Source organism: Macaca mulatta, chromosome 9, assembly GCF_049350105.2.
Source record: "Macaca mulatta isolate MMU2019108-1 chromosome 9, T2T-MMU8v2.0, whole genome shotgun sequence".
Taxonomy (NCBI): Eukaryota; Metazoa; Chordata; class Mammalia; order Primates; family Cercopithecidae; genus Macaca; species Macaca mulatta.
In genome coordinates, this window is record NC_133414.1 from 127,389,546 (window position 1) to 127,416,637 (window position 27,092).

The window sequence follows — 27,092 nt, forward strand, 5'->3', positions numbered from 1 at the left end:
ATTCCTAGGTATTTTATTCTTTTTGAAACAAGTATGAATGGGAGTTCACTCATGGTTTGGCTCTCTGTTTGTCTGTTATTGGTGTATAGGAATGCTTGTGATTTTTGCACATTGATTTTGTATCCTGAGACTTTGCTGAAGTTGCTTATGAGCCTAAGGAGGTTTTGGACTGAGACGATGGGGTTTTCTAAATATGTAATCATGTCATCTGCAAACAGGGACAATTTGACTTCCTCTTTTCCTAAATGAATACCCTTTATTTCTTTCTCTTGCCTGATTGCCCCGGCCAGAACTTCCAACACTATGTTGAATAGGAGTGGTGAGAGAGTGCATCCCTGTCTTGTGTCAGTTTTCAATGGGAATGCTTCCAGTTTTTGCCCATTCAGTATGATATTGACTGTGGGTTGTCATAAATAGCTCTTATTGAGATATGTTCCATCAATACCGAATTTATTGTGAGTTTTTATTATGAAGGGCTGTTGAATTTTGTCAAAGGCCTTTTCTGCATCTATTGGGATAATCGTGTGGTTTTTGTCTTTGGTTCTGTTTATATGCTGGATTACGTTCATTGATTTGCGTATATTGAACCAGCCTTGCATCCCAGGGATGAATCCCACTTGATCATGGTGGATAAGCTTTTTGATGTGCTGCTGGATTCGGTTTGCCAGCATTTTATTGACGATTTTTGCATTGATGTTCATCGGAATATTGGTCTATAATTCTCTTTTTTGTGTGTGTGTCTCTGCCAGGCTTTGGTATCAGGATGATGTTGGCTTCATAAAATGAGTTAGGGAGGATTCCCTCTTTTTCTATTGATTGGAATAGTTTCAGAAGGAATGGTACCAGCTCCTCTTTGTACCTCTGGTGGAATTCGGCTGTGAATCCATCTGGTCCTGGACATTTATTTTGGTTGGTAGGCTATTAATTATTGCCTCAATTTCAGAGCCAGTTATTGGTCTATTCAGGGATTCAGCTTCTTCCTGGTTTATTCTTGGGAGGTTGTATGTGTCCAGGAATTTATCCATGTCTTCTTGGTTTTCTAGTTTATTTGCGTAGAGGTGTTTATAAGTATTTTCTGATGGTAGTTTGTATTTCTGTGGGGTCGGTGGTGATATCCCCTTTATCATTTTTTTATTGCGTCTATTTGATTCTTCTCTCTTTTCTTCTTTATTAGTCTTGCTAGTAGTCTATCAGTTTTGTTGCTCTTTTTAAAAAACCAGCTCCGGGATTCATTGATTTTTTGAAGGGTTTTTTTATGTCTCTCTCTCCTTCAGTTTTGCTCTGATCTTAGTTTTTTCTTAATGAAGAGCAGTAGAGTTATTTGGATGGAGACTCTGTTACCATTGTTATTCTAAAGATTCACATAAAACTATTATTCTTTTTCTTATTCTAACATGTTAGCCATTCTCGTGTCATTTTTATAGGTTATTTATCTGATAATTCATGTAAATTTAATTATTTTAATTAGCTATCAAATGTTTAGAACTATACTGTAATGATTATATAGGATAATGCTAATATTTATATACTATATGAAAGCAAAAAATTATGAATCAGAAAAAATAACAATAAGAAAGTTTGTTTCTAATGAAATTGGAGTGGTTGAAAAAGTCATAAAGTGATTTGAAATTTACAAAAATGTATCTTCTGTAATGTTTTAGGATGAATAAAGATAAAAATTATATCTGGGTATTTTTTATCTGTTAGTTTACAGTAAATGTAATATGCTCTAATAGAAATTAACACCTTTGGAATGGAGGTGATGGCAATGTATTTTATGAAGGAAGTGACTTATAAATAAATACTTGGTGAATGACATTTAAAGTCTCTAAGTGGTTAAAAATTGCTTCAGTAAGTTTTATCTATGGGATAGGTATAACTTAATTTTAACTCTGAACTTTACTGAGTGAAAACAAATATTTAGCTCCCTTACATGAGAAGGCCTCAGGTGTTTATAACTATAGTCAAAACAAAACAAAAAGATTGAGGTGGGGGCTCAGTGTTTAGCATTAAATACTTTGTATTTTTTTTTTTTTATAAAAATTTTAATATCTAATTTTCATGAGGTAGGTTTTATTATAGGTATTGATAATATGTCAATTATCTGAACCTGGGTATATGTGAGGAACCACCATTAAAGTTTGTATATTGTCTTATTTTTTTTCTTACTTCGAAATTAACTTTTAATTTCTCAATGCCAGGATTAGTTGAAATATGATTATATTATGGAGATTTGGAAATAAAATAAAACTTTTGCAGATTCTTTGAAGACTCAATGAAGGAAATGTGACAGATATATACAGAAGAAATCTCAATTAACCAAAACCATTTAGTGTCTGTGGAAGTAAAATTAGTTTGAGTTATTGTGACAGTCATTTATCTTTTTATATTGTATTGGATTTTGATAAAGCATCTCTTTACCTTTTACTACTTTTAATTTCTGCCTCATTCCCAAGGGTCTGCATGATACTTTTATTAAGACGAGAACCATTTCATTTCATCATTAATGGAAATGACTTTGTGCATGATTTTATTTTTTGAATTGGAAGACTGTTTTCGAATTCACTGGAAAAAGTTTTCATTAGATGGTGCCTGTTTCAAATTATGTAATTTACACACTTTATTTTTTAATAAACATTCATTCCAATTCCAAGAACAGTAATTTAACTTGTTAAAAGAAAAACTTAAGACAAAATAAATTTAGCAGAGCTTATTTGATCAAAGACTGATTCATGAATTAAGCAGCACTTTGAAAGAAGAGCTTCAGACACCTCCAGCTATCAATGTGGGCAGGAAGTATTTTTAGACAGAAAAAGGAAGTGACATTTAGGAACATCTTGATTGGCTACAGCTCACCATTTGCCCTATTTGGGCATGGTGAGATGAGGCATTTGCCTTTTATGGAAATAGTCTAATCAGTTGGCAGCATGTGTTTGGCTGAAGCTCAGCTGCTGTGATTAGCTGAGACTAAGCTATCTGTTATAAGAATACACTCATAAATTAGGTTGCAGTTTGTTTACATACTAAATCAGGCCAAATTTAATTCAATCTCCCCTTTTGGTCAACTGTCATTTTTGAGAAATTGACCACAAACCTTAGGCACTAATACTACTTTCTGTCACCATCATAATGGACTTGTTTGGTCTGAATATGGAATTCACAATTACCAGTGTCAAGTCAGTTGGATGATTTTTTATATTATCTTTGTGTTTTTATTATTTTAACTATAGTGAGACCATCTGATGTATAACAGATGGCTGCATATGAACATTTAAGACTTGAGAGGGCCCAGGTGCGGTAGCTCACGCCTGTAATCCCAGCACTTTTGGGAGGCCGAGGTGGGCGGGTCACAAGGTCAGGAGATTGAGACTGTCTTGGCTAACACGGTGAAACCCCATCTCTACTAAAAATACAAAAAATTAGCTGGGCGTGGTGGTGGGCGCCTGTAGTCCCAGCTGCTTGGGAGGCTGAGGCAGGAGAGTGGTGTGAACCTGGGAGGTGGAGCTTGTAGTGAGCTGAGATCACGTCACTTCACTTGAGCCTGGGCAACAGTGCGAGTCTCTGTCTCAAAAAAAAAAAAAAAAAAAGGCATCGAGAGGATATGGCATACTAAGGAGACTATTTATAATGACTATCAGGAGGGTAATATTAAGAGACTGAAGTATACTTCTTAGTAGGTGCTCCCATGAATCAAACTGGTCAAAATCAAATATATCAACAACATGCCAGAAGAGGAATCTACTTGTTTTAATCAATCATCTTGTTTGTTGATTTCTTAAAACTGACTTTCTATCATGTCAGACATAATTTTCCAAGGGCAATAGGAGGTGTTATCTGTTGCACACACTCTTCCCTCATCAGTCAACGGATAGGCCAAAGCAATCATGTTATCTAAAACAACTGTAGCAGGAGAATTTAAAGATGTTTGACGGGCAACTGTAGCCCATTTCTGCTATAGTAGCTAATGTTTGAGACAGATTTCTAATCGTAGTCTTGTTACATTTATGCCAAGCCAGGGAAGGAGCATTCTACCAAAAGATGCCCATTTATGGATACTTAGACTTGCTGGCAAACTCCTCTTTATTCTTTAGTGTAACTTAAGAGGTGTGGACCAATGTTCAATTTCCAGTTGGCTATTGGAAATAATCATGACAATTCTAACAGTATTACTGTTAAAATCCCTAATTGACATTTTCCACTTACTGAGACATGGAGTTGCTCATATATATGGTTGGTTGTTAAATCCTATACAGATAAAAATATACTCTGGAGAGGTACGACAGATGGTTCCTTGCTGTGTGTGTTAGGGGCTACAGTAGAGAAGCACTAGTAATATTTCTCCAAGGCTCCATTATGAAATCATTGCATGGTTGAAGGATCTTGACAATTAAAGGGATTAGGGTGATAAATTTCTTGACAAACTGTTGAATTATCTTTCTTTTGGTTATCCTATTCAATTTCTGGCATAATGTAACTGCAAATCCCTCATTATAGGTTTTGACTAAGATTTAAACAAAGAACCTAATGTATGAATCTAAAAGCCTAACCCTATACAAAGGACCAGATATTGCTCTTAGAACATCAGAGAAATTTGTTAGAAGGTGAAGCAGAGAATCTCTAAGATCATTTAAGGATTTAGGTTCAACATAACATATCCAACATTCAGTTACTTTCCCTGCAAAAGCTATTGATTATGAAATCATAATAAGCATGTTATCTTCCTGGGTATACATAAAAAATAAAAACAGAGAAAAGAGGAAAAGAACCATAGTTTCATGGTGACTAAGGAAAGAAGTCTTGATCTGTCATCTTGGGAAAGCTGTTCACGTCTGGGATGTCATTTGTTTCTGAGGAGAAATGTCCCTGGTCAATTTTGCCTTGAAGTTTCCAGTGGGTGTACTGGCCTGAGGCTGGACGGGTCCTCTTAAATTGAGAAATGTGGATCCAAGGCTCAGGCTCAAGGCCCTGAAGTTTTGCTGCAGAGAAGAACTTAGTGTAGTCCCTTGCAGCTGAGTTCAAGGGCAGTCTTCCTCTGGTGTCTCTTTTGAAAAGAGCCAGTCTCCAGGGTGTAGACCATGAAAGGTCTGGTTGTCATCAGTTCGTGGGGGCTTCTTCTATCTGGTGAAAATATACTTTGGCAAAATACATTAAAGCCTTGCAATATCAAGTCATGTCAGAGTTTGTAAAAGCAGGAGGTACATAAGTTCTATTATTAGGAGCATAGGCCTTCCAGTAACCATTTTATAAGGGATCAATCTATGTTTTCCAGTGGGAGTGAATATGATTGCCATTTTAATTTGTAATAACTTTGAACAAGGCAGTGTAGTTAGCTTTGCCTATTGCCATTGTGTTTATAATACCTTATTTGACTATTTTGCAGTTTGTCCATTGAAACATATGCCTCTATTGCTATGATTGGCCGAGACTCAACTATCTGTTACAAGAATATGCTTGTAAGTTAGAGTGCAGTTTGTTTACATCCTAAATTAGGTTGTAGTTCACCACTTATAGAGGCAACTTTAGGCCAAATTTAATCTAATTTAATAAACTAATGAAATAAATAAGAGAGAGCCTGATTCAGTTGAATTGTATTTGGAGTTAGAAATGTTTAAAGTTCACTAGAGGATTTAAATATACACTGAAGTTTAAGAATCATTGCTGTACAAAGGTGAAAAATAACATGCTTTTTAAATTTTCTAGTCTGTCAAGAACTACACCAAATGTCATGTGAGAAATGAGCAGATTTGTAACAAACTTACCAGCTGTAAAAGCTGTTCACTAAACTTGAATTGCCAGTGGGATCAGAGACAGCAAGAATGCCAGGCTTTACCAGGTAAAGATTTCAAAATTTAGTGAATGAGTTTCTGGTATACAGATAAATACTGACATAGAAAAGTACATTTCGTAAGGACACTACATTTTCTAAAATTAAAGTCATAACAAATATCAACCTATAACATTGTAGTACTAATAGCACTGTTTCTACAAGAAAAGTTTTTTGATTGCATATTTGCTTCCAATTATTTTAAGGTGTTCATATGTTTACTATACTGTTGAATTGATTAGATACCTTTTCATTGAAAAAAATCTTAAAAATGTAGATAATAATAAGCACTCAGACTTGATATTCAGATTTAACAAATATTAACATTTTGTCATATTTTATTTAAGTGCCCTTTATTTTCCAAACTCAGTGCATATTTTCATTATATATTATAACATTTATAAAAAATATTTTAAGGAAATAATAATATAGCACATATTTATTATATATTATATATTTGCCTTCTCTGTATCCCAGGGTTTTAAAAATATTATATATAATATGTTAAAAATAAATACATAAATATATTACTTATATGATATGTAACGTAGTATATTTATTAAAATTATATATCTAGTAATTTTAATGATATAAATATATAATTTATATGTTTAATAAATTTAAACCATAAATTTATATGTTCATTATATTTTATAACATATAATAGAATATAAATTGTTTTTATATAACATATCCTATATATAATATACTTTTATAATAAATAAATTTCTTATAATAAATATTATCTGCTTTTATGAGAATCCAAATTTTACAAACTACAGCAAAGCTCATTTTTAAAAGTAATTTCATGTTTTCACAGTTAACATTGCTAGTGGATGCTAAGTACTCTTCCTTTGAAATATAAAAGATAAAATGAGAAAATTGAAAGGTAATACAGGCATTTAACCAGTTCTGCTTCTTATACAGATAAACTGAGATCCATGCTGGTTAAGTGATATGCTCAAAATTATGTGGCTGGTAAATGACAGAGTTGTAGCTATTAACTAGGTGTTTTATTTGTGTTTAGTATTTTGCCTCTCTTAATCCCAGGGTTTTTTTTTTTAAAGAAAAGTTTCTGAGCCTATGTAATTCTAAAACATATTGGAAAATTCCATCACAGAATTTGTCTAAAAGAGAATCTTTCTTACAAGTTCATGTAATAAAATCAAAATTATTTTGCCTTTAAAAATACCATCGAGGCCAGGTGTGGTGGCTCACACCTGTAACTCTGGCACTTTGGGAGGCTGAGGTGGGTGGATCACTTGAGGTCAGGAGTTCAAGACCAGCTTGGCCATCATGGTGAAACCCTGTCTCTACTAAAAATACAAAAATTAGCTGGGTGTGGTGGTGGGCACCTGTAATTCCAGCTACTTGGGAGGCTGAGGGAGGAGAATCACTTGAACCCAGGAGGTGGAGGTTGCAGTGAGCAGAGATCACGCCACTGCACCCCAACCTGGGTGACAGAGTGAGACTCTGTCTCAAAAACAAGCAAACAAACACAACATTGAGGCATTGGAATGTCATTCATACTTTGAATTTTGTTTACATACTGGCCTTTAAAGCTTTTAAACAGTGTGATGTGCATGTGTGCTCATTTTGAGAAAGATAGTATTAATAATGCAGTAGGCAGGATTTAAGAAGCAACAGTGAGATGATGCTAAGAAGTTGAAAGTGGTGTTGATCTCTAAGAATTAAACTATAAAATGAAATGTAGATCAATGAAAATATTTACAAAGTTTCCTTAAAATGACAAGGTTAGTCTTGGACCAAAACAAGATTTGAATGAAGGAATGTATGTATTTAAAGGAATATTACTTTGATAAGAATGGAAATTAGTTGCCAGTGGAAGTTTGGAAAAATGACAGTAATTTACTTTTGGTAGTACTCATCTATTCATTCCCTGGGAGAAAAATGTTGCTTTGTTATAAAGGCTGCACTTGACCAGGCTGTTAGTTTGGAGATACAATGAAATATATTATACACAAATTCCCTTTTCTTAATTCATATTTACTAAGCAGCCAACTGGCTATATATCGTTTGATTTCCATTCAGCTTATCTCAAGGAAGTGAATGCTCTAAATAGAGGGCCCAGTCTGTAGAGCAGTTGTACAGTTCCATGACAATTGGTGTATTGCATTTTTTTACATTGATCTCATATGAGCTTGGCAATTTGAATTTATCTCACTAAACTCATTATAAATTAATTGCCTTCCTTTAAACCCCACTGCCAAGTTGATGCTCAATACTACAAAAGCCTGAAGTATAAAAATATTTGGTTTGGTAATATAATTTAGTTTAGCCACAAAGGCCCATGCATTTGTTTTTATTTGAATGATTTGTCAATTAACTATTTTTGTTCTCACTAAAAAATAAATGAGGAGACAGGCAATAATAATCTAAATTCTTCCTTGAGTCAGTAAGGTGAGAAAAAAACATAATTTAAGAAAACTTTTGCATTGTAAGGAGAACTTTTTTGGTATTTTGGATTTAAAATGACTGGAATAATTGAAACACATATAGCCTCAAACTGAAAACCAGGAAATGGTACACAGTCTTATTAAATGATAATTATAGTTTATTGAGGGATTACTATGTTCCAGCTGCTGTGAGTTATTCATGGTACCCAATTTAATCCTTAGAGCAGCAACCATGAACGAACAGAAGTCCCCAACGTGGTTTTGAGTGGGTCTATTTGGTGAAGACTAGTAGTACTGAGACATTATTTGCTTTTAAAATTCTCCATTTGTTATGGGTTTACCATGGAGTTTTATAAAGGCTATCTGATGTATGCTATTCCTATAAAATGAATGTAGAAGAAGGTATGAGAATATAGCTGTCAAATGCCAAATATTAAAGACATTTACAGAAACATAAAACAATAAAAATAAAATATGCTATTAAGTTGTAATGTTCCCCTTCAACATTTTGTTCTGAAATATTTCAAATATTGAAAAACAGAAATAATTGTGGAGAGTACACCGAACGCCTACATTCTAGATTCTACAATTAACATATTGCTCTCTTTGTGTTATCCCTGATCTCTCTGCCTCTCCATCCTCTATTCATTCATTAATCCTTCTTTATTTTTTGATGCTGAGGTCTAATTTGAATTGTCAGCTACTTTCCCTCAGGAAGAGAATTTGAGGATATATTTCCTTTGGGCCTATTTGTATACCATAGGGAGCAAGACATCTCAGCAGCTGAAGAGTGAATTTATAGTGGGGTTTAAAATTATTATTTTAAATAAGTACATGTATTTGTTAAAGTTACCATTTTTAATTTTAAAACCATTTTTCATTTTAAAATGCTCCAAATCAGTAGATATAGCATGCATAAAGAAAAGTTCTGTGGGACCCTCAATAATTTTTAAGACTTAAAGACCAAAAATTTGAAAACAGCTGCTTTAAAACAATTTTATAAGAGTTGCAGCAATATATCCAAGGTCCTTCACACAGGGCCAGAGGTGCGGATACATTTCATGTGATATAGAAACTAAAATGTAGTCTAACTTTATAGATCAGTATATTAATGAAACACTATTGTTAATTAGCACACGCTAAAGTTTAGCCTTATTAATGTATTTATTATATAAACTTGTGTTTTAGAAAACTGTTTCAAGTTCAATTTGGATTCTATAGATAAACCACTATTACTGAATAATATGTTTCATCTTTAGAAAGACATGAATAATTGTATAAAAATAAACATTAGTAAGGAAAGATCATAGCTCCTTTACTAATTATAAGTGAAATGAGACTTCTCTACCCATACTTATGAAAGAATCAGAGAACCCAACTTATATCACAACGATATACCTGAGCTATGGAAATTAGATTTAGAGGTCAATTAGCTTCACTTATAGGAGTAACTTTGAAACTGCTTTTGGTATAAGCTTGTTGTGCTTCTATTAAAGTAATCTTGTCTTATGTAAACTAGACCTTGGGACATAAATATAGTAGTGATTTTACTTATTGAAATACCATATGCCAATATACCAGACGTTACACAGAAAACCTAGCAGTCAACACATTTAACAGATGTCATAGAGCCATGATTTATCTCATATTTAAGATTTAAAGAAAAAATTGGGATGTTCTGCTTTCATTCTCTACCAAACTATTAGAAAAAATTTATTTGAAATATTATATGGAGATATTTAATATGTTTTATTTCAAAAATAATTTAAACAAATACAGAAGTATTCTGAAATGATTGAAAAATACATTTGCTTTTTGGTCATCTAAAACTGAGACATATTTTTTTTACTAGCTCATCTTTGTGGAGAAGGATGGAGTCATATTGGGGATGCTTGTCTTAGAATCAATGCCAGTAGAGAAAACTATGACAATGCAAAACTTTATTGCTATAATCTTAGTGGAAATCTTGCTTCATTAACAACCTCAAAAGAAGTAGAATTTGTTCTGGATGAAATACAGAAGTATACACAACAGGTAACATTTCTACTTTTTTACATTATGGAAATATGCTATGATAATCTCATAATTATTTGAAATGATTTTTTTTGTTTTTAATACATTATTTTGCTGATTTTGGAAATAAAAGTAAAATTGATTTCTCAAGTGAATTGACAGAAGACTTATTTTGTATAAGTAATAAGGTAATAATGGTTTATAAATTATCACTTTTTGCAGAGCACACCACTGTATTACCTTACCAGAGTCATCTTATATGAATAAATACACTTAAAGAGTATGTATAATTTAAGAATTATAACTCCACTTGGTATAGTGTGGCAGAAAGAATTTTTGCTTGAAAACTTTTCAGAGCAATTATAGTCAATCCTCTGTATCTATGAGTTCCTCATTCATGGAGTCAGCCAACTGCAAATGAAAAATATTTTTAAAAAGTATGGTTGTGTCTGTACTGAACATGTACAGACTTTTTTTTTCTTGCCATTAGTCCCTAAACAATACAGCATAACAGCTATTCAATAGCATTTATGTTGTTTTCAGTAATAATCTAGAGATGATTTAAAGTATATGGGAGGATATGGATAGGTTACTTGGAATACGATGCCATTTTATATCACGTAAGGGACGTGATATTTATGGATGTTAGAATTCACAAGGGACCTGGAACTAATCCTCCATGGACAGAGAGAGATGACTATGTTACCAATTACTTGCTATATAGAAACAAATAATGCTTGCTTGGTACAGCTTACTTTAAAGAAGCATTGTAGATAGCCTATCAAAATGGTGGAGAGCATAAAATCTGGACATACGCTTATTTCTACAACTTAGTAGCAAGTGTACTTCAAGATGGTAATTCAAGATAAGATATGGATGGGGACACAGCCAAACCATATAATCTCCCTTTCTGTAGGTTGTCTTTTCACTGTGTTGATTGTTTCCTTTGCTGTGCAGAAGCTTTTTATTTTTATATAATCCCATTTGTTTATTTTTGCTTTTGTTTCCTGTGCTTTTGAAGTCTTGTTCATAAAATCTTTTCATAAACCCATTCCTGGAGATTTTCCTATGGTTTCTTCTAGTAGTTTTATTGCTTTGGGCCTTAAATTTAGTTCTTTGATCCATTTTTCTTTTTTTTTTTTTTGTATAGGGTAAGAGGTGGGGGTCTAGTTTAATTCTAATGCATATAGAGGTTCAGTTTTTCTAACACCATTTATTGAAGATATTGTCTTTTCCCCTATGCATGTTCTTGGTGTAATTGTCAAAAATCAGCTGGCTGCAGCTATGTGAATTATTTATGGCTTCTCTATTCTCTTCCATTGGTGTATGTGTTTGTTTTTATACCAGTACCATGCTGTTTTGTTTACTACAACTTAGTAGTGTATTTTGAAGCCTGGTAGTTTGATTAGCTCTAGCTTTGTTCATTTTGCTCAGGATTGCTTTGGCTATTAGGGCTCTTTTTTGTTCCATACAATTTTAGGATTGCTTTTCCTATTTCAGTGAACAATGTCATTGGTATTTTATAGGTAGGGCATTGAGTCTGTAGATTGCTTTGAGTAGCATGGTTGTTTTAACAATATTAAGTCTTCTGATCCATTTGCATGGAATGTTGTTCCATTTGTTTGGATCCTCTTCAATTTCTTTTTTTCTTTTCTTTTCTTTTCTTTTTTTTTTTTTTTGAGATGGAGTCTCACTCTGTTGCCCAGGCTGGAGTGCAGTGGCGCCATCTCAGCTCACTGCAAGCTCCGCCTCCTGGGCTCACGCCATTCTCTTGCCTCAGCCTCCCGACTAGCTGGGACTACAGGTGCCCGCCACCACGTCTGGCTAATTTTTTGTTTGTGTGTTTTTAGTGGAGACGGGGTTTCACCATGTTAGCCAGGATGGTCTTGATCTCCTGACCTCGTGATCCGCCCGTCTCGGCCTCCCAAAGTGTTGGGATTACAGGCGTGAGCCACAGCGCCCGGCCTCAATTTCTTTAATTAGTGTTTTGTAGTTTTTTTTTTTTTTTTGTAGAGGTCTTTTACCTCCTTGGTTAAATTAATTCTAAGTATTTTAATTTTTTATAGTATTGTAAATGGTGTTACCTTCTTGATTTATTTTCCACGTAGTTTGTTGTTTGTGTATAGAAGTGCTACTGATTTTTGTGTGTTGATTTTGTATCCTGAAACTTCGCTGAATTACTTTATCAGTAGTACTAAGGGTTTTCTGGTAGAGTTGAAGTGGTGTCATTCCTCTATGGTAATACCCTAAGCTCTTTGCCTCACACCAAGGAAATCAAGGACGGGGACACACAAGGAGTGAAATTAAGAGCAGAGGTTGCCAGGCATGGTGGCTCACGCCTGTAATCCCAGCACTTTGGGAGGCTGAGGCGGGTGGATCACCTGAGATCAGGAGTTTGAGACCAGCCTGACCAACAAGGTGAAACGCCATCTCTTAGCTGGGCCTGGTGGCGGGGGCCTGTAATGCCAGCCACTCCAGAGGCTGAGGCAGGAGAATTGCTTGAATCTGGGAGGCGGAGGTTACAGTGAGCCAAGGTCGCGCCACTGTACCCCAGCCTGGGGGACAAGAGTGAAACTGCAATCCCCTAGCCAAAAAAGAGCAGAGGTTTAATAGGTGAAGGAAAGAGAAAACGGGCTCCGGAATGGGTCTTCTGGTTCTGTGGTGAAATGCATGGGGTTTTATAGACAAGCTTAAGGAGGTGGTGTCTGATTTACATAGAGCCCAAAAGATTGATCTGACCAGATGTGCCATTTACATAGTGAGTGAAGAAGCTGGCTGCCCTACCCTAATCTTTTATTATGCAGATGGGTTCTCTACTGCGCCAGTGCCATGTTGCCTGTTCCTTTACTGTACACATGGTTGACAAAGAAAAGGGAAGATGGAGTCTCCATGATGAACATGCCTGGCCCCCAGGTAGCCTTTACAAACTATTGGCACAGCTGCCGGCATTCACCCGTGTAAGCGTCCAGCTTTCTTATCTGTGTCTGCAGCTCAATTTCACAGGCTGCTCTTTGTTAGAAAAATAATGATTTTGGAGCTGCTTTTTGTTAAAAGGGAAGGCTTGCTGAGGAGTCTCTTACTCTCACTATCTGCCTAAATAATTTCTTTCTGGCTCTTGTATAAGAGTCTTACAGTTTTTCTCTGTATAAGATCATGCCATCTATAAACAGGGACAGTTTGACTTCTTCTATTTCAATTTGAATGTCTTCTATTTCTTCTGTTGCCTAACAGCCCTGGCCATGAACTTATACTGCCATGTTAAATAATTGTGGTGAGAATGGGCATCCTTGTCTTGTTCCAATTCTTAGAAGAAAGGCTTTTAGCTTTTCCTGTTCAGTATGATGTTAGCTGTGGGTTTGTCATATATGGCCTTTATTATTTTCAGGTACATTCCTTCCTAAATAAAGGTATTTATTTATTTATTTCCTTCCTAAATTAGGTAATTCCTATGTAAATACCTAATTTAAGTTTTTATCTTGATGAGATGTTGAATTCTGTTGATTGCTTTTGCTGCATCTATTGAGATGATCATGTGGTTTTTGTCCTTCTATTGATGTGATATTTGATGTTCATTAATTTGTGTAGGTTGAATCATCCTTGTAGCCCTTGGATAAATTCTTCTGGGTCGTGGTGTGTATTGTTCTGATGTTGTTGGATTCATTTTGCTATTTTGCTAATATTTTGTTGAGCATTGTTGCATATGTTCATTAGAGATTTTGGCCTCTAGGTTTTTTTTTTTTTAATGTCCTTGTCTGGTTTTGGTGTCAGTGTTATGCTGACCTCATAGAATGGGTTAAGAAAATCCCCTCTCCTTCAGTTCTTTGAAATAATTTGAGAAGAATTGGTTTTAATTGTTTTTGAAAGGTTTGGTAGAACTCAGCAGTGACACCATCTGGTCCTGGACTTTTCTTTATTGTGAGACTTTTCATCACTCATTCAAAATCATGAATTTTGTTGGTATTTTCAATTTTTCTGTTTCTTTTTGGTTCAGTTTCTAAGTTGCATGTGTCCAGAAATTTATTCATTTCCTGTGAGTTTTCAATTTCTTGAAATATAGTTGTTCATAGTGGTCTCTAATGACCCTTTATGTTTCTGTGTTATTTTAATGTCTCCTTTTTCACTTCTGGTTTTATTTATTTGGGTCTTCTCTCTTTCTTTATTATTTAGTCTAGCAAATGGTTTATCAGTTTTCTTTATTTTTTGAACAAGACCGACATTTTCTGTCGTTGATCTTCTGTGTTATTTTAGTCCTGATTTCATTTCAGTAAAGATCGTGATTGCCGTGATCTTTATTTTTTTCCTTCTTCTAATTTTGGATTTGTTTTTTTTCTTACTTTGCTAATTCTTTGTGATGCAACATTAGGGTGTTTATTTGAAATTGCTCTTTTTTTGATGTATATATTTATTACTATAAACTTCCTTCTTAGTACGGCTTTTGCTATATTCTATAGGCTTTGGTATGTTGTGTTTCTATTTTCAGCTGTCTCAAGTAATTTTTAAATTTCATTCTTAATTTCTTTCTTCACCCAGTGTTAATTGAGGGCTATATTGTTTAATTTTCATTTATTCATATTGTTTTGAGTGTTCCTCTTTTTATTAAAGTCTATTTTTATTCCATTGGGGTCATGTAAGATACTTGGTATGATTTTGATTTTTAAAAATTTGTTGATATTTGTTTTGTGTTCTACCATATGTGGTCATTCCTGGAGAATGTTCCACGTGCTGATGAAAAGTATGTGTATTCTGCAGTACAATGTTCTGTAAATGTCTGTTAGGTCCATTTGGTTTATGCTGCAGTTTAAATCTGATGTTTCTTTGTTGATTTTCTATCTAGATCATCTGTCCAGTACTGAGAGCATGGTGTTGAAGTATCCAAGTATTACTGTTTTGGGGCATATTTCTCTTTTTATATCTAATAGTATTTTCCTTACATATCTAAGTGCTCCAGCGTTGGGTGCATGTATATTTACAATTTATTGTCTCTTACTGAATTAATCCCTTTCTTATTGTATAATATGCTTCTTTATCTCTTTTACAGCTTTTGACTTAAAGTCTGCTTTGTCTGATATAAGTGTAGCTACTCTCGCTCACTTTTGCTTTCTGTTTGCATGGAATGTCTTTTTTCATCCCTTCACTTTTAGTTTATGTGTGTCTTTACAGGTGAGATAAGTTTCTTGTAGGCAGCATATTGTTAGTTATTTAAAAAAAAAATACCTTCAGACAGTCTATATCTTTTACGTAAGGGAATTTATTAACTTTCAAGGTTATTATTGGAAGGTGAAAAATATTCCTGTCGATTTGTTGGTTGTTTTCTGATTTTCGTACATCTTTTCTTCCTTTGTATATCCTTTCTATTCTTTGTTCCTTTCTTCCTCTCTTATTGTTTATTTTTGTATTTACATGGCTTTCTGTAGTGATACAGTTTTATTTCTTTTCTCTTTCTCCTTAGTATATTTGCTCTACCAGTGAGTTTTATAATTTTGTATGTGTTCATGATGGTGGTTATCATCATTTCGGTTCTAGATGTTAGGCTCCTTTGAGCATTTATTGTAAGGCTAGTCTATTGGTGATGAATTTCATTAGATTTTGTCTGTGAAAGATATTATTTCTCCTTAATTTCTGAAGGATAGCTTTGCTGGGTATAATATTTGTGGTTGACAGTTTTATTTTTCTTCTCAATAGTTTGAATATATCTTTCCATTCCTCTTGGCCTTTATGGTTTCTGCTAAGAAATTTACTATTGCTGTAGTGGGGATTTTCCTGTATCTGACTTTATGCTTTTCTCTTGCTGCTTTTAGAATTCTTTCTTTGTGTTTGATTTTTGATGATTTGAGGATTATGTACATTGGAGAGGACCTGTATAGCCTGAATCTATTTGTTGTTCTTTAAGCTTCCTCCACCTGGATGTCCATTTCTTTCTGAAGACTTGGGAAGTTTTCAAGTGATTTATTAAATATTTCTAGACACCTGTTTCCTTCTGTTCTCTTTTTGTAGTGCCTGTAATACAAATAGGTTTTCACTAAATGGTTTCTTATAAATGTAGGCCTTCTTCACTCCATATTCTATTTTATTTTTGTTGCCTGTGTTATTTGCTTTTAAGTCCAGTAATTCTTCTAGCTGGGGATGGTGGTGTGAACCTGTAGTCCCAGCTACTTGGGACGCTGAGGTAGGAGGACCGCTTGTAAGCCCAGGAGATCGAGGCTAGCCTAGGCAACATAGCAAGAACCCATCTCTATTAAAAATAAGAAAGAGTAATTATTTTTTTCTGCTTAGTCAAGTCTGTGGTTGAAGCTCTCTTTTGCATTTTAAAACTTTTATTCATTGAATTCTTCAGATCTAGGATTTATTTTGTTCTTTTTTTCCTGATATCTCTGTTGTTGAATTTTTCATTCAAAGTATGAATTGTTTTCCTTATTTTGTTGAATTGTCTATCTGTATTCTCCTATATCTCACTGAAGTTCCTTCAGATTATTTTGAATTTTCTTTCTGATATTTCATATGTTTACTTATGTTGGGTTCTATTACTGGAGAAATATTGTTTTCCTTTGGAGATTCCTTTTTTTTTTTTCCTTTTTCTTATTTGATATATTCCTACATTTTATGTAGGAATTCCTACATAAAATTCTTCCAATTTTATGGAGTAGGTTTTGTATGGAAAGAGTTATTAGTATGAATGGGTCTTGGCGTATTAGTTCAATGGGGTGTATTGGTATTGGTTCTAGGTAGATGCAGTAGTGTAGTCTCCATGTAGTTTCTTTAGCTCTAGTCCACACTAGTGACATTTTCAAGTGTCTTAGTAGCCTTAGCAAAGACAGTTTGTAGCAGTGGTGGTGTGGCTCTGTTGGAGAGTGTGCTCACCTTGCTGTTTCTCAGGTCATGGGCATGTGAGTACCCACAGTGGGTAGGGCAACTTGCATTCTGGCTTGCTGGGGTTGAGGCCACAGGACTCTCGCTCTGGGAGTATAGGCATGTAGTCACTTGGCTTACCTGGGGGCTGGCCTGCCAGGAACAACCTATGAGATTGTTTTTCAAGCTTAAGATATGAGTGTATAGCTGCTCGGTTGGCCTGGAAACATGTTTTCTAGGGATGGCCTTTGGGCCTGTTTTTCAGGCCCAGGAGACAGGTTCAAGGCTCCTTGGCTGTCCTGGGGGCTTGCTTGCCAGGAACAACCCACAGGACTATTTCTTAATCTCGGGATGTAGGTGCATTGCTGCTCGGCTGGCTTGGGGGAATATCTGCTGGGAATGCCTCATGGGGGTGTCTCAGGCCCAGGATATGCTTATATGGCTTCCTGGCTAGCCTGTGGGTGTGCCTGCCAGGGGTGGCCTGTAGGGCTGTTTCTCAGGTGCTGGATGTGGACTTCTGGCTGCTTGTATTGCATGGAGGCATGCCCAACAGTGGCAGCCTGTGGAACTGTTTCTAGGCCCTGATTGCCAGTGTAGGGCTGTTAGGCAGGCCAAGGGCCTGCCTGGAGAGGTTGCAGTGTGGCTGTTTCTCAGGCCCTGAGTGCAGGCATGTAGCTGCTCCTCTAGCCTAAGGGCGTATTAGCTGCACAGAGGCTCAAGGGCCTCTCCTGCTTCGGGGAGGGCATGCAGTGGTTTGGCTGGCTAGGCTGGCTCAAGGACCGCATTGTCCTGTGTGGGACTGCCAGACCATTCCTTTGGCTCAAAAGTGCAGTGGTGGGGATTGATTTCCCTGCTGTGTAGGACCAGAGTCACAGCCAATCCTGGACCTAGGCTTCATTCAGCTGGGGTTGTGGCATTCAGCCACCTGTGTGGGCTTGGTGGAATGAAAATGAACTGCAGTACTTTTTCAAAAGACAATTGCTGTTCTCAAAGAGCTTAGTGGAGAGAGAAAGAAACACAATTATACTGAAATGTGATAATTGCAATGACAGATGCACATAGGGTGATATATGAAGATAAAGGGTAGGCATCTAACCAGTAATGTGGACCTAAGAATAATTTCCTAGAGGAGTGCCCTAGCTATGTCTTACAGGATTCAGAGTTGGCCAGCACATGAAAATATTGGTAAAGAGTCCAGAGAAATGCCTATGTCTTTTCTCTCAACTTGTCTTGAGAGCTGCCGGCTTCATGGCTAGAGGATAAGATATATGAGGTAGCATGTAGGAGAGACCTATCAGTTTTATAATATTTTTGAAGAATGTGACAAGGTGTATTTGTAAAGTTTTACTTTAGCATATGGGACAAACAACATGAGTTAAAATCTGTCTATATTCTTGTGATGCCAATTTATTTCTTTTACTACAAAAAATAAGGGGCTATTACCAATGAACATGTGAAAATTAGTTCTCACTACCTACCACTTATGCAGAGCTTATTATTGGCAGATTCAAATTTCCTGATATTTAGAAAGTACTGGTATTTGATATTATAATTCTGTTGCTTTTTTTCTTGCTTAAGACATATTATTTTTAGTTCTTACAATATAACCTTGAAATGTACTTTTTTGAGATTGCATATTTCAAGATTCTTATGTTAGTGTTCATTTTTTCTTGCCTATTATTATGAATAATAATGATTGAACTAATAATTATTTTGAATGCGTGATGAACTTAGACGCATTCAAAAGGTCCATTTGCTAAGGAATGTGATGCTAAGTAGCATGCCCTGTAAATGAAGAATGTTTTGCTTTATCAGAAAGCTGAGCTTTAGCAAGATTTCAAAGGTGGAGACTTCTGCAAGGTGACATTCAATTGTGCATATCTTTATATAAAATGAATTCTGAGTCATTGCAGTTATATAAACTTAAGACAACCTTTCTTTGGCAAATAAAGATCGACAAATTCATTCACTTTATAGAGATATCTTGGGTCAAATGATCATTTACTTATCGGAAATGGCTAATGAAATGTTACAGTGATTTATGGTGTGCTGCAGCAAATTTTCATGATATAGTTATTTATCTTACATAAGATAATGAACTGCCTATCCAGTTCATTTACTGAGTAATAGTTACTTTAAATGTTTTATCAGCAGCTTCGTTTTTCTGTTTTCCTCCTCTTCCTCTCAGATTTTTATCATGATGAGTTAGGGAGTAATATTTCATTTTAAATGACTTGTCTTGACTATAGATAGTTCAGGGATATAGGCAGAATTGCTGTCATGTGAAACATAGTTGTTAATCTGAAATATCTATGTTGAATTGACTCCTGCTGTTATTATCAAGAGCTGTAAGAATGTTTTAGCTTTTTGCTTATCAAAATATTTTTCAGAATAATATATGAAATATACGCTGATCACAGTGTGAAGCAGCATGTGTATTTTTATAATTAGAAACATTATTTATTAAGTACCATCTTTGTTTCAGGCACTGTGCAGATGATGGAAGATAGCAATCTTTAATGAATTTTGTTTAGCAAAATTTATTGATTACCTACTATGTGTACAGTACTTGGGCAATATAAGATTTATTGTCATAACAAGAATTTATATTTAAATTTTATTCAAGAAACATTTGTCGAGTGTTTACTATGTGAACTTTATTGTATTTGTACACTGCACACATTTCTAGGTGTATGGCTATCTTTTAAGATCTCTAGGACCATGTACACATCATAATTAGAACATATACTGGATACAAATATCTTATTTCCATGTTGCTAATGTGCAAGGTGGAGAAACATTTTTCTCTGTCCTGATACTCTGTAATGTTAAAAAAAAAAAAAAAAGAACGATGGGGAGTTTTGAAATCATTTCACATTGTAATATAATATTGGTAGCTTAGTATTTTGGAAAATATGTGTATATATATATATTAAAATAGAGGTGTTTATAATCTAAAAAAATTTGTAAAGGTTAGTAATTTGGATCATGAATATATCACTTTTTAATATAAGAATAACATTTTAAAATTGAGTAATTATTAAGGTTATAAATATGCTAAAGATGTTTATTTCAAGCTAATTTTGAAATATTACTTACAGCATTAAGAATAGTTGTGTGGTATTTGTCAATTTTAGTTAAATTTTAGGCCCAAGCAATCATATTTTATTATTTTTGTTTTTTATTAATAAAATTATATGACATTAATTTATCTAAAAATCATATAGAAGCCCAAATTTATATGTAGAGGTCTAAGCTAAGAGAGAGGCAGTTACGCTTCTCTAAGTCTTTTTGCTAAGTCTTGTTATGAAGACTTCACTCAGACTCTATATACTGTTTGTTGATTTTATTTTCTATTTTCACAGTGCAGATAATGGCAATTTATCTTTAGAATCTTAATCTTTCAACTGATTACACTGATAGTAGTAATAGTAATAGAAGCAGCAGCAGAAATAACAGTATGTTAAGTTTTTAAATAATCCTGCCTTATCAGATAGATAATTATACCTCCATTTTATAGGAGAGGAAACTGAGGTTCGCGAAGGCTAAATAAATGATGCCAATCATGTAGCTAAACATAAAACCTGTGTTTTAAAAACAGTGTTCTGTTCTACATCATTCTCCAAACTATGCTATAATTGTTAATTATTCTTAGTACTAAAACTCATTAGAAAGGCAGTTTTATATATATCTTCAAATATAATTTTTAATAATAATGAACCATTTGCTAAGGAACATGGCATGTTTTTACATCTAACTTTCTTTGAATGCCTCTTTTCCTGTTGTTTACAGAAAGTATCACCTTGGGTAGGCTTGCGCAAGATCAATATATCCTACTGGGGATGGGAAGACATGTCTCCTTTTACAAACACAACACTACAGTGGCTTCCTGGTGAACCCAATGATTCTGGGTTTTGTGCATATCTAGAAAGGGCTGCAGTGGCAGGCTTAAAAGCTAATCCTTGTACATCTATGGCAAATGGCCTTGTCTGTGAAAAACCTGTTGGTAAGTAGTCCAGTAAATTAGCATTCCTTTAAAAGTATGTTTCCATCCCATCTTCTCATTCCTTCCTTCTAGGGTGTAGTCTGATTCTCTGATATTTATGTAAATTTTATTTTTATACACATTCTTCCCCACTTACTATTAGTGATCTCAGCATTAACTTGTGAAAATAACATAATATTATTATTTTATGCAATCTCTGTTGGTTCAAATAGTGAGATTATGAATATATGGTTGTAGTTACTTACAATATAGCAATAATCTATTCTTAATTCATTAATGTCTTTCACTTATGATAGTGTTTGGGAAGATTTGTTTAATTGGGACTCCTTTTACTCTTGTAGACATATTATTTCAGTTATCAAGTTAAAAGAAACATTTTTGTTACATCTTCTGAAATGGATTTTTGTTAAGTGAGAAAGGAATATGAAATTATTTTCTTTTAAATGTTATATTTTTATCATGGTAAAATATGCTTAAAACTTACCACTTTAACCATTTTAAATGTATTTTAATGCCAATTCAATAGCATTAAGTACTTTCGCACTGTTGTACAAACATCATCACCGTTTATCTCCAGAACTTTTTACATTTTGCAAAACTAAAAATATGTACCCATTAAACAATAACTCTCTGTTTCCTCCACCCCACCCCCTACAGTCCCTAGCAACTACTATTCTACTTTCTGTCTCTATGAATTTACTACTTCAGGTACCTCATATGGTGGAATCATATAGTATACGTCCTATGTGACTGGCTTATTCCCTTAGCATAATGTCTTTAGTGTTTCACCATGTTGTAGGATGTATGAGAATTTCCTTCCTTTTTAAGGTTGAGCAGTATTACATTATATGTATCTACTACGTTTTGTTCATCCCTTCATCTATCAGTGGATACTTGGGTTGCTTCTACCTTTTGGCTCTTGTGAGTAATGCTGCTATGAATGTGGGTGTATGAACATCTGTTCAGCTTCTTGCTTTCACTTCTTTGGGGTATATAGCCAGAAGCAGAATTGCAAAATCATGTGGCAATTCTATGTTGAAATTTTTGAGGAATCACCATACTGTTTTTCTCAGAGGCTGTATACATTCCCACCAGCAGTGAACAAAGGTTTCAATTTCTCTGCATCCTTGCCAATATTTATTTCCTATTATTTTAAAATAATAGTCGTCCTAAAGGCTGTGATAAATATTGTATCTTGTGTAATATTTTATGATAAGCTGTATTTTTATTCTTTGTTTATATCAGAGACATGTTCACTTATGGGACATTTACTTTGTAAGATGTGGAATGTTATGGAAAACATTGTGGCTGGGAAAACATTGTGGCTGGGAAAGTAAACACTGCTAGTATACAAACTAGGTCATAGATTACATTACTACTTATAATATTTAAAATTATACAACTTTACTTTGTAAATAATTAAAAATATCAAAGAAGTTGTACATTTTCAAATTTAATAAAAAATTTAAGAAGTATTGATATATCACCTTTGTTTTTATTTACCTCATCATATTATAATGCCAAAGTTGGCTTAATTGAAACATGCTCTGAACAGCAAAGCAAAGAAAACCCATACAATTGTGTTAACATGAAGTTAAAAATGAAATTATTGTATTTGTTTATTTATTCCAGTTAGTCCAAATCAAAATGCGAGGCCATGCAAAAAGCCGTGCTCTCTAAGGACATCATGTTCCAACTGTACAAGCAATGGCATGGAGTGTATGTGGTGCAGCAGTACGAAACGATGTGTTGACTCTAATGCCTATATCATCTCTTTTCCCTATGGACAATGTCTAGAGTGGCAAACTGCCACCTGCTCTCGTGAGTATTTATCTAGAGTACTTTTCATTTGACAGCAACATAAATTACTATTCTATGATGTAAAGAAGAATTAAATATTTGAAGGAGTTTCAGAAAATGAGAAAAAATATTGCTACAGCTACTTTTGAAACCAACTGGTACTGTTAACCTCTGATTTTTATAATATCATCATTTGGCATTCCACTATCTTACCCTAACTATTAACATATTGCCACATATGTACAGCCCCTTTTCCCTGAACTGTGTGTATGTTGCAGACAGCATAACACTTCATGAGGGTGTTCACCTCAAACATCACAGATTGCTTTGGTGAGCCTTTTTAGTGTATTTTAATCTAATACAGTTCCCATGTCTTTTCCTTACAGGACTTTGATATTTTTGAATAACCTATACCAGTTGTTTTGGAGGTTTCTCAATTTGGATTGTCTAATTTTTCCCTCATGATTAGATCCAGGAAAGCATTTTGGGGCAAGAATATCGTATCAATGTTGGTATATCTGCTACAAGTATAGAATGCACAGTCTTGACATCACATAGAGTTATGTCAGCAGTACTGGACTTGCTATGAGTTGTACTCCAGGAGACAAATCTTGCCCCTTACTGGTCTCTATGTTTTCTAAGTACTATAGGATAAGGCTGCACCTGAATGAATATTTATTTATTTATTTTATTTATTTTCTTTTAGGTGTCTTTTTAAAATTATTATTATACTTTAAGTTCTAGGGTACATGTGTGCAACGTGCAGGTTTGTTACATATGTACACATGTGCCATGTTGGTGTGCTGCACCCATCAACTCGTCAGCACCCATCAACTCGTCACTTACATCAGTTATAACTCCCAATGCCATCCCTTCCCCCTCTCCCCTCCCCATAATAGGCCCCGGTGTGTGATGTTCCCTTTCCCATGTCCAAGTGATCTCATTGTTCAATTCCCACCTATGAGTGAGAACATGCGGTTGTTTGGTTTTCTGTTCTTGCGAAAGTTTGCTGAGAATGATGGTTTCCAGCTGCATCCATGTCCCTACAAAGGACACGAACTCATCCTTTTTTATGGCTGCATAGTATTCCATGGTGTATATGTGCCACATTTTCTTAATCCAGTCTGTCACTGATGGACATTTGGGTTGATTCCAAGTCTTTGCTATTGTGAATAGTGCCGCAATAAACATACGTGTGCATGTGTCTTTATAGCAGCATGATTTATAATCCTTTGGGTATATACCCAGTAATGTGATGGCTGGGTCATATGGTATTTCTAGTTCTAGATCCTTGAGGAATCGCCATACTGTTTTCCACAATGGTTGAACTAGTTTACAATCCCACCAACAGTGTAAAAGTGTTCGTATTTCCCCACATCCTCTCCAGCACCTGTTGTTTCCTGACTTTTTAATGATCGCCATTCTAACTGGTGTGAGATGGTATCTCATTGTGGTTTTGATTTGCATTTCTCTGATGGCCAGTGATGACGAGCAGTTTTTCATGTGTCTGTTGGTTGTATGCATGTCTTTTTTGACAAATGTCTGTTCATATCCTTTGCCCACTTTTTGATGGGGTTGTTTGTTTTTTTCTTGTAAATTTGTTTGAGTTCTTTGTAGGTTCTGGATATTAGCCCTTTGTCAGGTGAGTAGATTGCAAAAATTTTCTCCCGTTCTGTAGGTTGCCTGTTCACTCTGATGGTAGTTTCTTTTGCTGTGCAGAAGCTCTTTAGTTTAATTAGATCCCATTTGTCAATTTTGGCTTTTGTTGCCATCGCTTTTGGTGTTTTAGTCATGAAGTCCTTATCCATGCCTATATCCTGAGTGGTATTACCTAGGTTTTCTTCTAGGGTTTTTATGGTATTAGGTCTAACATTTAAGTCTCTAATCCATCTTGAATTAATTTTCGTATAAGGAGTAAGGAAAGGATCCAGTTTCAGTTTTCTGCTTATGGCTAGCCAATTTTCCCAGCACCATTTATTAAATAGGGAATCCTTTCCCCATTTCTTGTTTTTCTCAGATTTGTCAAAGATCAGATGGCTGTAGATGTGTGGTATTATTTCTGAGGCCTCTGTTCTGTTCCATTGGTCTATATCTCTGTTTTGGTACCAGCACCATGCTGTTTTGGTTACTGTAGCCTTGTAGTATAGTTTGAAGTCAGGTAGCGTGATGCCTCCAGCTTTGTTCTTTTGACTTAGGATGGTCTTGGCAATGTGGGCTCTTTTTTGGTTCCATATGAACTTTAAAGCAGTTTTTTCCAATTCTGTGAAGAAAGTCATTGGTAGCTTAATGGGGATGGCATTGAATCTATAAATTACCTTTTCACGATATTGATTTCTTTCACAATATTGATTCTTCCTATCCATGAGCATGGTATGTTCTTCCATTTGTTTGTGTCCTCTTTTATTTCATTGAGCAGTGGTTTGTAGTTCTCCTTGAAGAGGTCCTTTACATCCCTTGTAAGTTGGATTCGTAGGTATTTTATTCTCTTTGAAGCAATTGTGAATGGAAGTTCATTCATGATTTGGCTCTCTGTTTGTCTGTTACTGGTGTATAAGAATGCTTGTGATTTTTGCACATTGATTTTGTATCCTGAGACTTTGCTGAAATTGTTTATCAGCTTAAGGAGATTTTGGGCTGAGATGATGGGATTTTCTAAATATACAATCATGTCATCTGCAAAGAGGGACAATTTGACTTCTTCATTTCCTAACTGAATACCCTTGATTTCTTTCTCTTGCCTGATTGCCCCAGCCAGAACTTCCAACACTATGTTGAATAGGAGTGGTGAGAGAGGGCATCCCTGTCTTGTGCCAGTTTTCAAAGGGAATGCTTCCAGTTTTTGCCCATTCAGTATGATATTGGCTGTGGGTTTGTCATAAATAGCTCTTATTATTTTGAGGTACATTCCATCAGTACCGAATTTATTGAGAGTTTTTATCATGAAGGGCTGTTGAATTTTGTCAAAGGCCTTTTCTGCATCTATTGGGATAATCGTGTGGTTTTGTCTTTGGTTCTGTTTATATGCTGGATTACGTTTATTGATTTGCGTATGTTGAACCAGCCTTGCATCCCAGGGATGAAACCCACTTGATCATGGTGGATAAACTTTTTGATGTGCTGCTGGATTCGGTTTGCCTGAATGAATATTTAATACTGGATACTATGTGGTGAGAGTGTCCTTGCTTACAAACACAAATGGCATCAGAATATAGGTGCCAAGGGAATTGCATAATGCTACTGGTAGCACATGGTAGCCTTGTGGGAACTTGAGACCATGTGAAACTCTTTCTGCTTGGGAGAAGAAAGTACTGATCTTAGCTAGCTTCTTCATAGCAGAGAATATGGTTTATCTTTCCACAGTCCACTCTTTGACACTGCTGCTTATCAAAAATACACCTTTTCAGCTGAATTAATTGGAATTTCAGATTTGGAACAAAAAAGTAGAGAGTAGTATTTATTCCTGCTGCTCTCATGACCTGTTCTCAATGTTGGTTGCATTCATTCATATCCCACTTATTGGTATCTGTCCATCTTGTAATTAATCCAGACTTTATGTCCTTTTTTTGGGAATAATATACTTTTCAGGGGCCCAGTAGTTACCATGCTACCACCATAGAAAGCTGTAGAATCACCTGAGATAAAGTTGGTGTCTAGGTTTGTTTTTTTTTTTTTTTTTTTTTTTGAGATGGAGTCTCGCTCTGTGGCCCAGGCTGGAGTGTAGTGGCCCAATTTCAGCTCACTGCAACCTCCACCTCCCTGGTTCAAGCGATTCTCTTGCCTTAGCCTCCGAAGTAGCTGGGTCTACAGGCATGCGCCACCATGCCCGGCTAATTTTTGTACTTTCTTTAGAGATGGAGTTTCACTGTTGGCCAGGCTGATCTCGAACTCCTGACCTCATGATCTGCCCGGCTCGGCCTCCCAAAGTGCTGGGATTACAGGCGTGAGCCACCGCACCTGGCTGGTATCCAAGTTTATGTCCATTGAGGATGCTTTGATTTGAACAAAGCAAAATATCAGTTACTTGTTAAAGTCCAAACAGACAAATAAAATGAGAAGTTCTTTTGGTTCTTTTTCAATTCCCTTCTTCTCAACATCTGAGTGTCTAGGAAGCTCACAAAGAAAATAGGAGCAAAAGTCCTTAGATTTTTTTTTTTCTTCCAATACTTTAACCTGCAGTAAACAGGAT

At 35.1% G+C, this 27,092-nt stretch overlaps 1 protein-coding gene across 4 annotated transcripts in view; it reads left to right on the forward strand.

Moving 5' to 3' along the window:
- ATRNL1 (attractin like 1) overlaps positions 1-27,092 on the forward strand; it is an 831,070-nt gene that overhangs the window by 167,914 nt on the left and 636,064 nt on the right. For all 4 annotated transcript variants that reach the window (XM_002808513.4, XM_015148255.3, XM_015148256.3 and 1 more), the window contains exons 14-17: positions 5,701-5,833; positions 10,094-10,275; positions 20,893-21,106; positions 22,739-22,927. In XM_002808513.4, the coding sequence (XP_002808559.3) occupies positions 5,701-5,833; positions 10,094-10,275; positions 20,893-21,106; positions 22,739-22,927 (718 nt within the window). The remainder of the gene's footprint in view (positions 1-5,700; positions 5,834-10,093; positions 10,276-20,892; positions 21,107-22,738; positions 22,928-27,092) is intronic.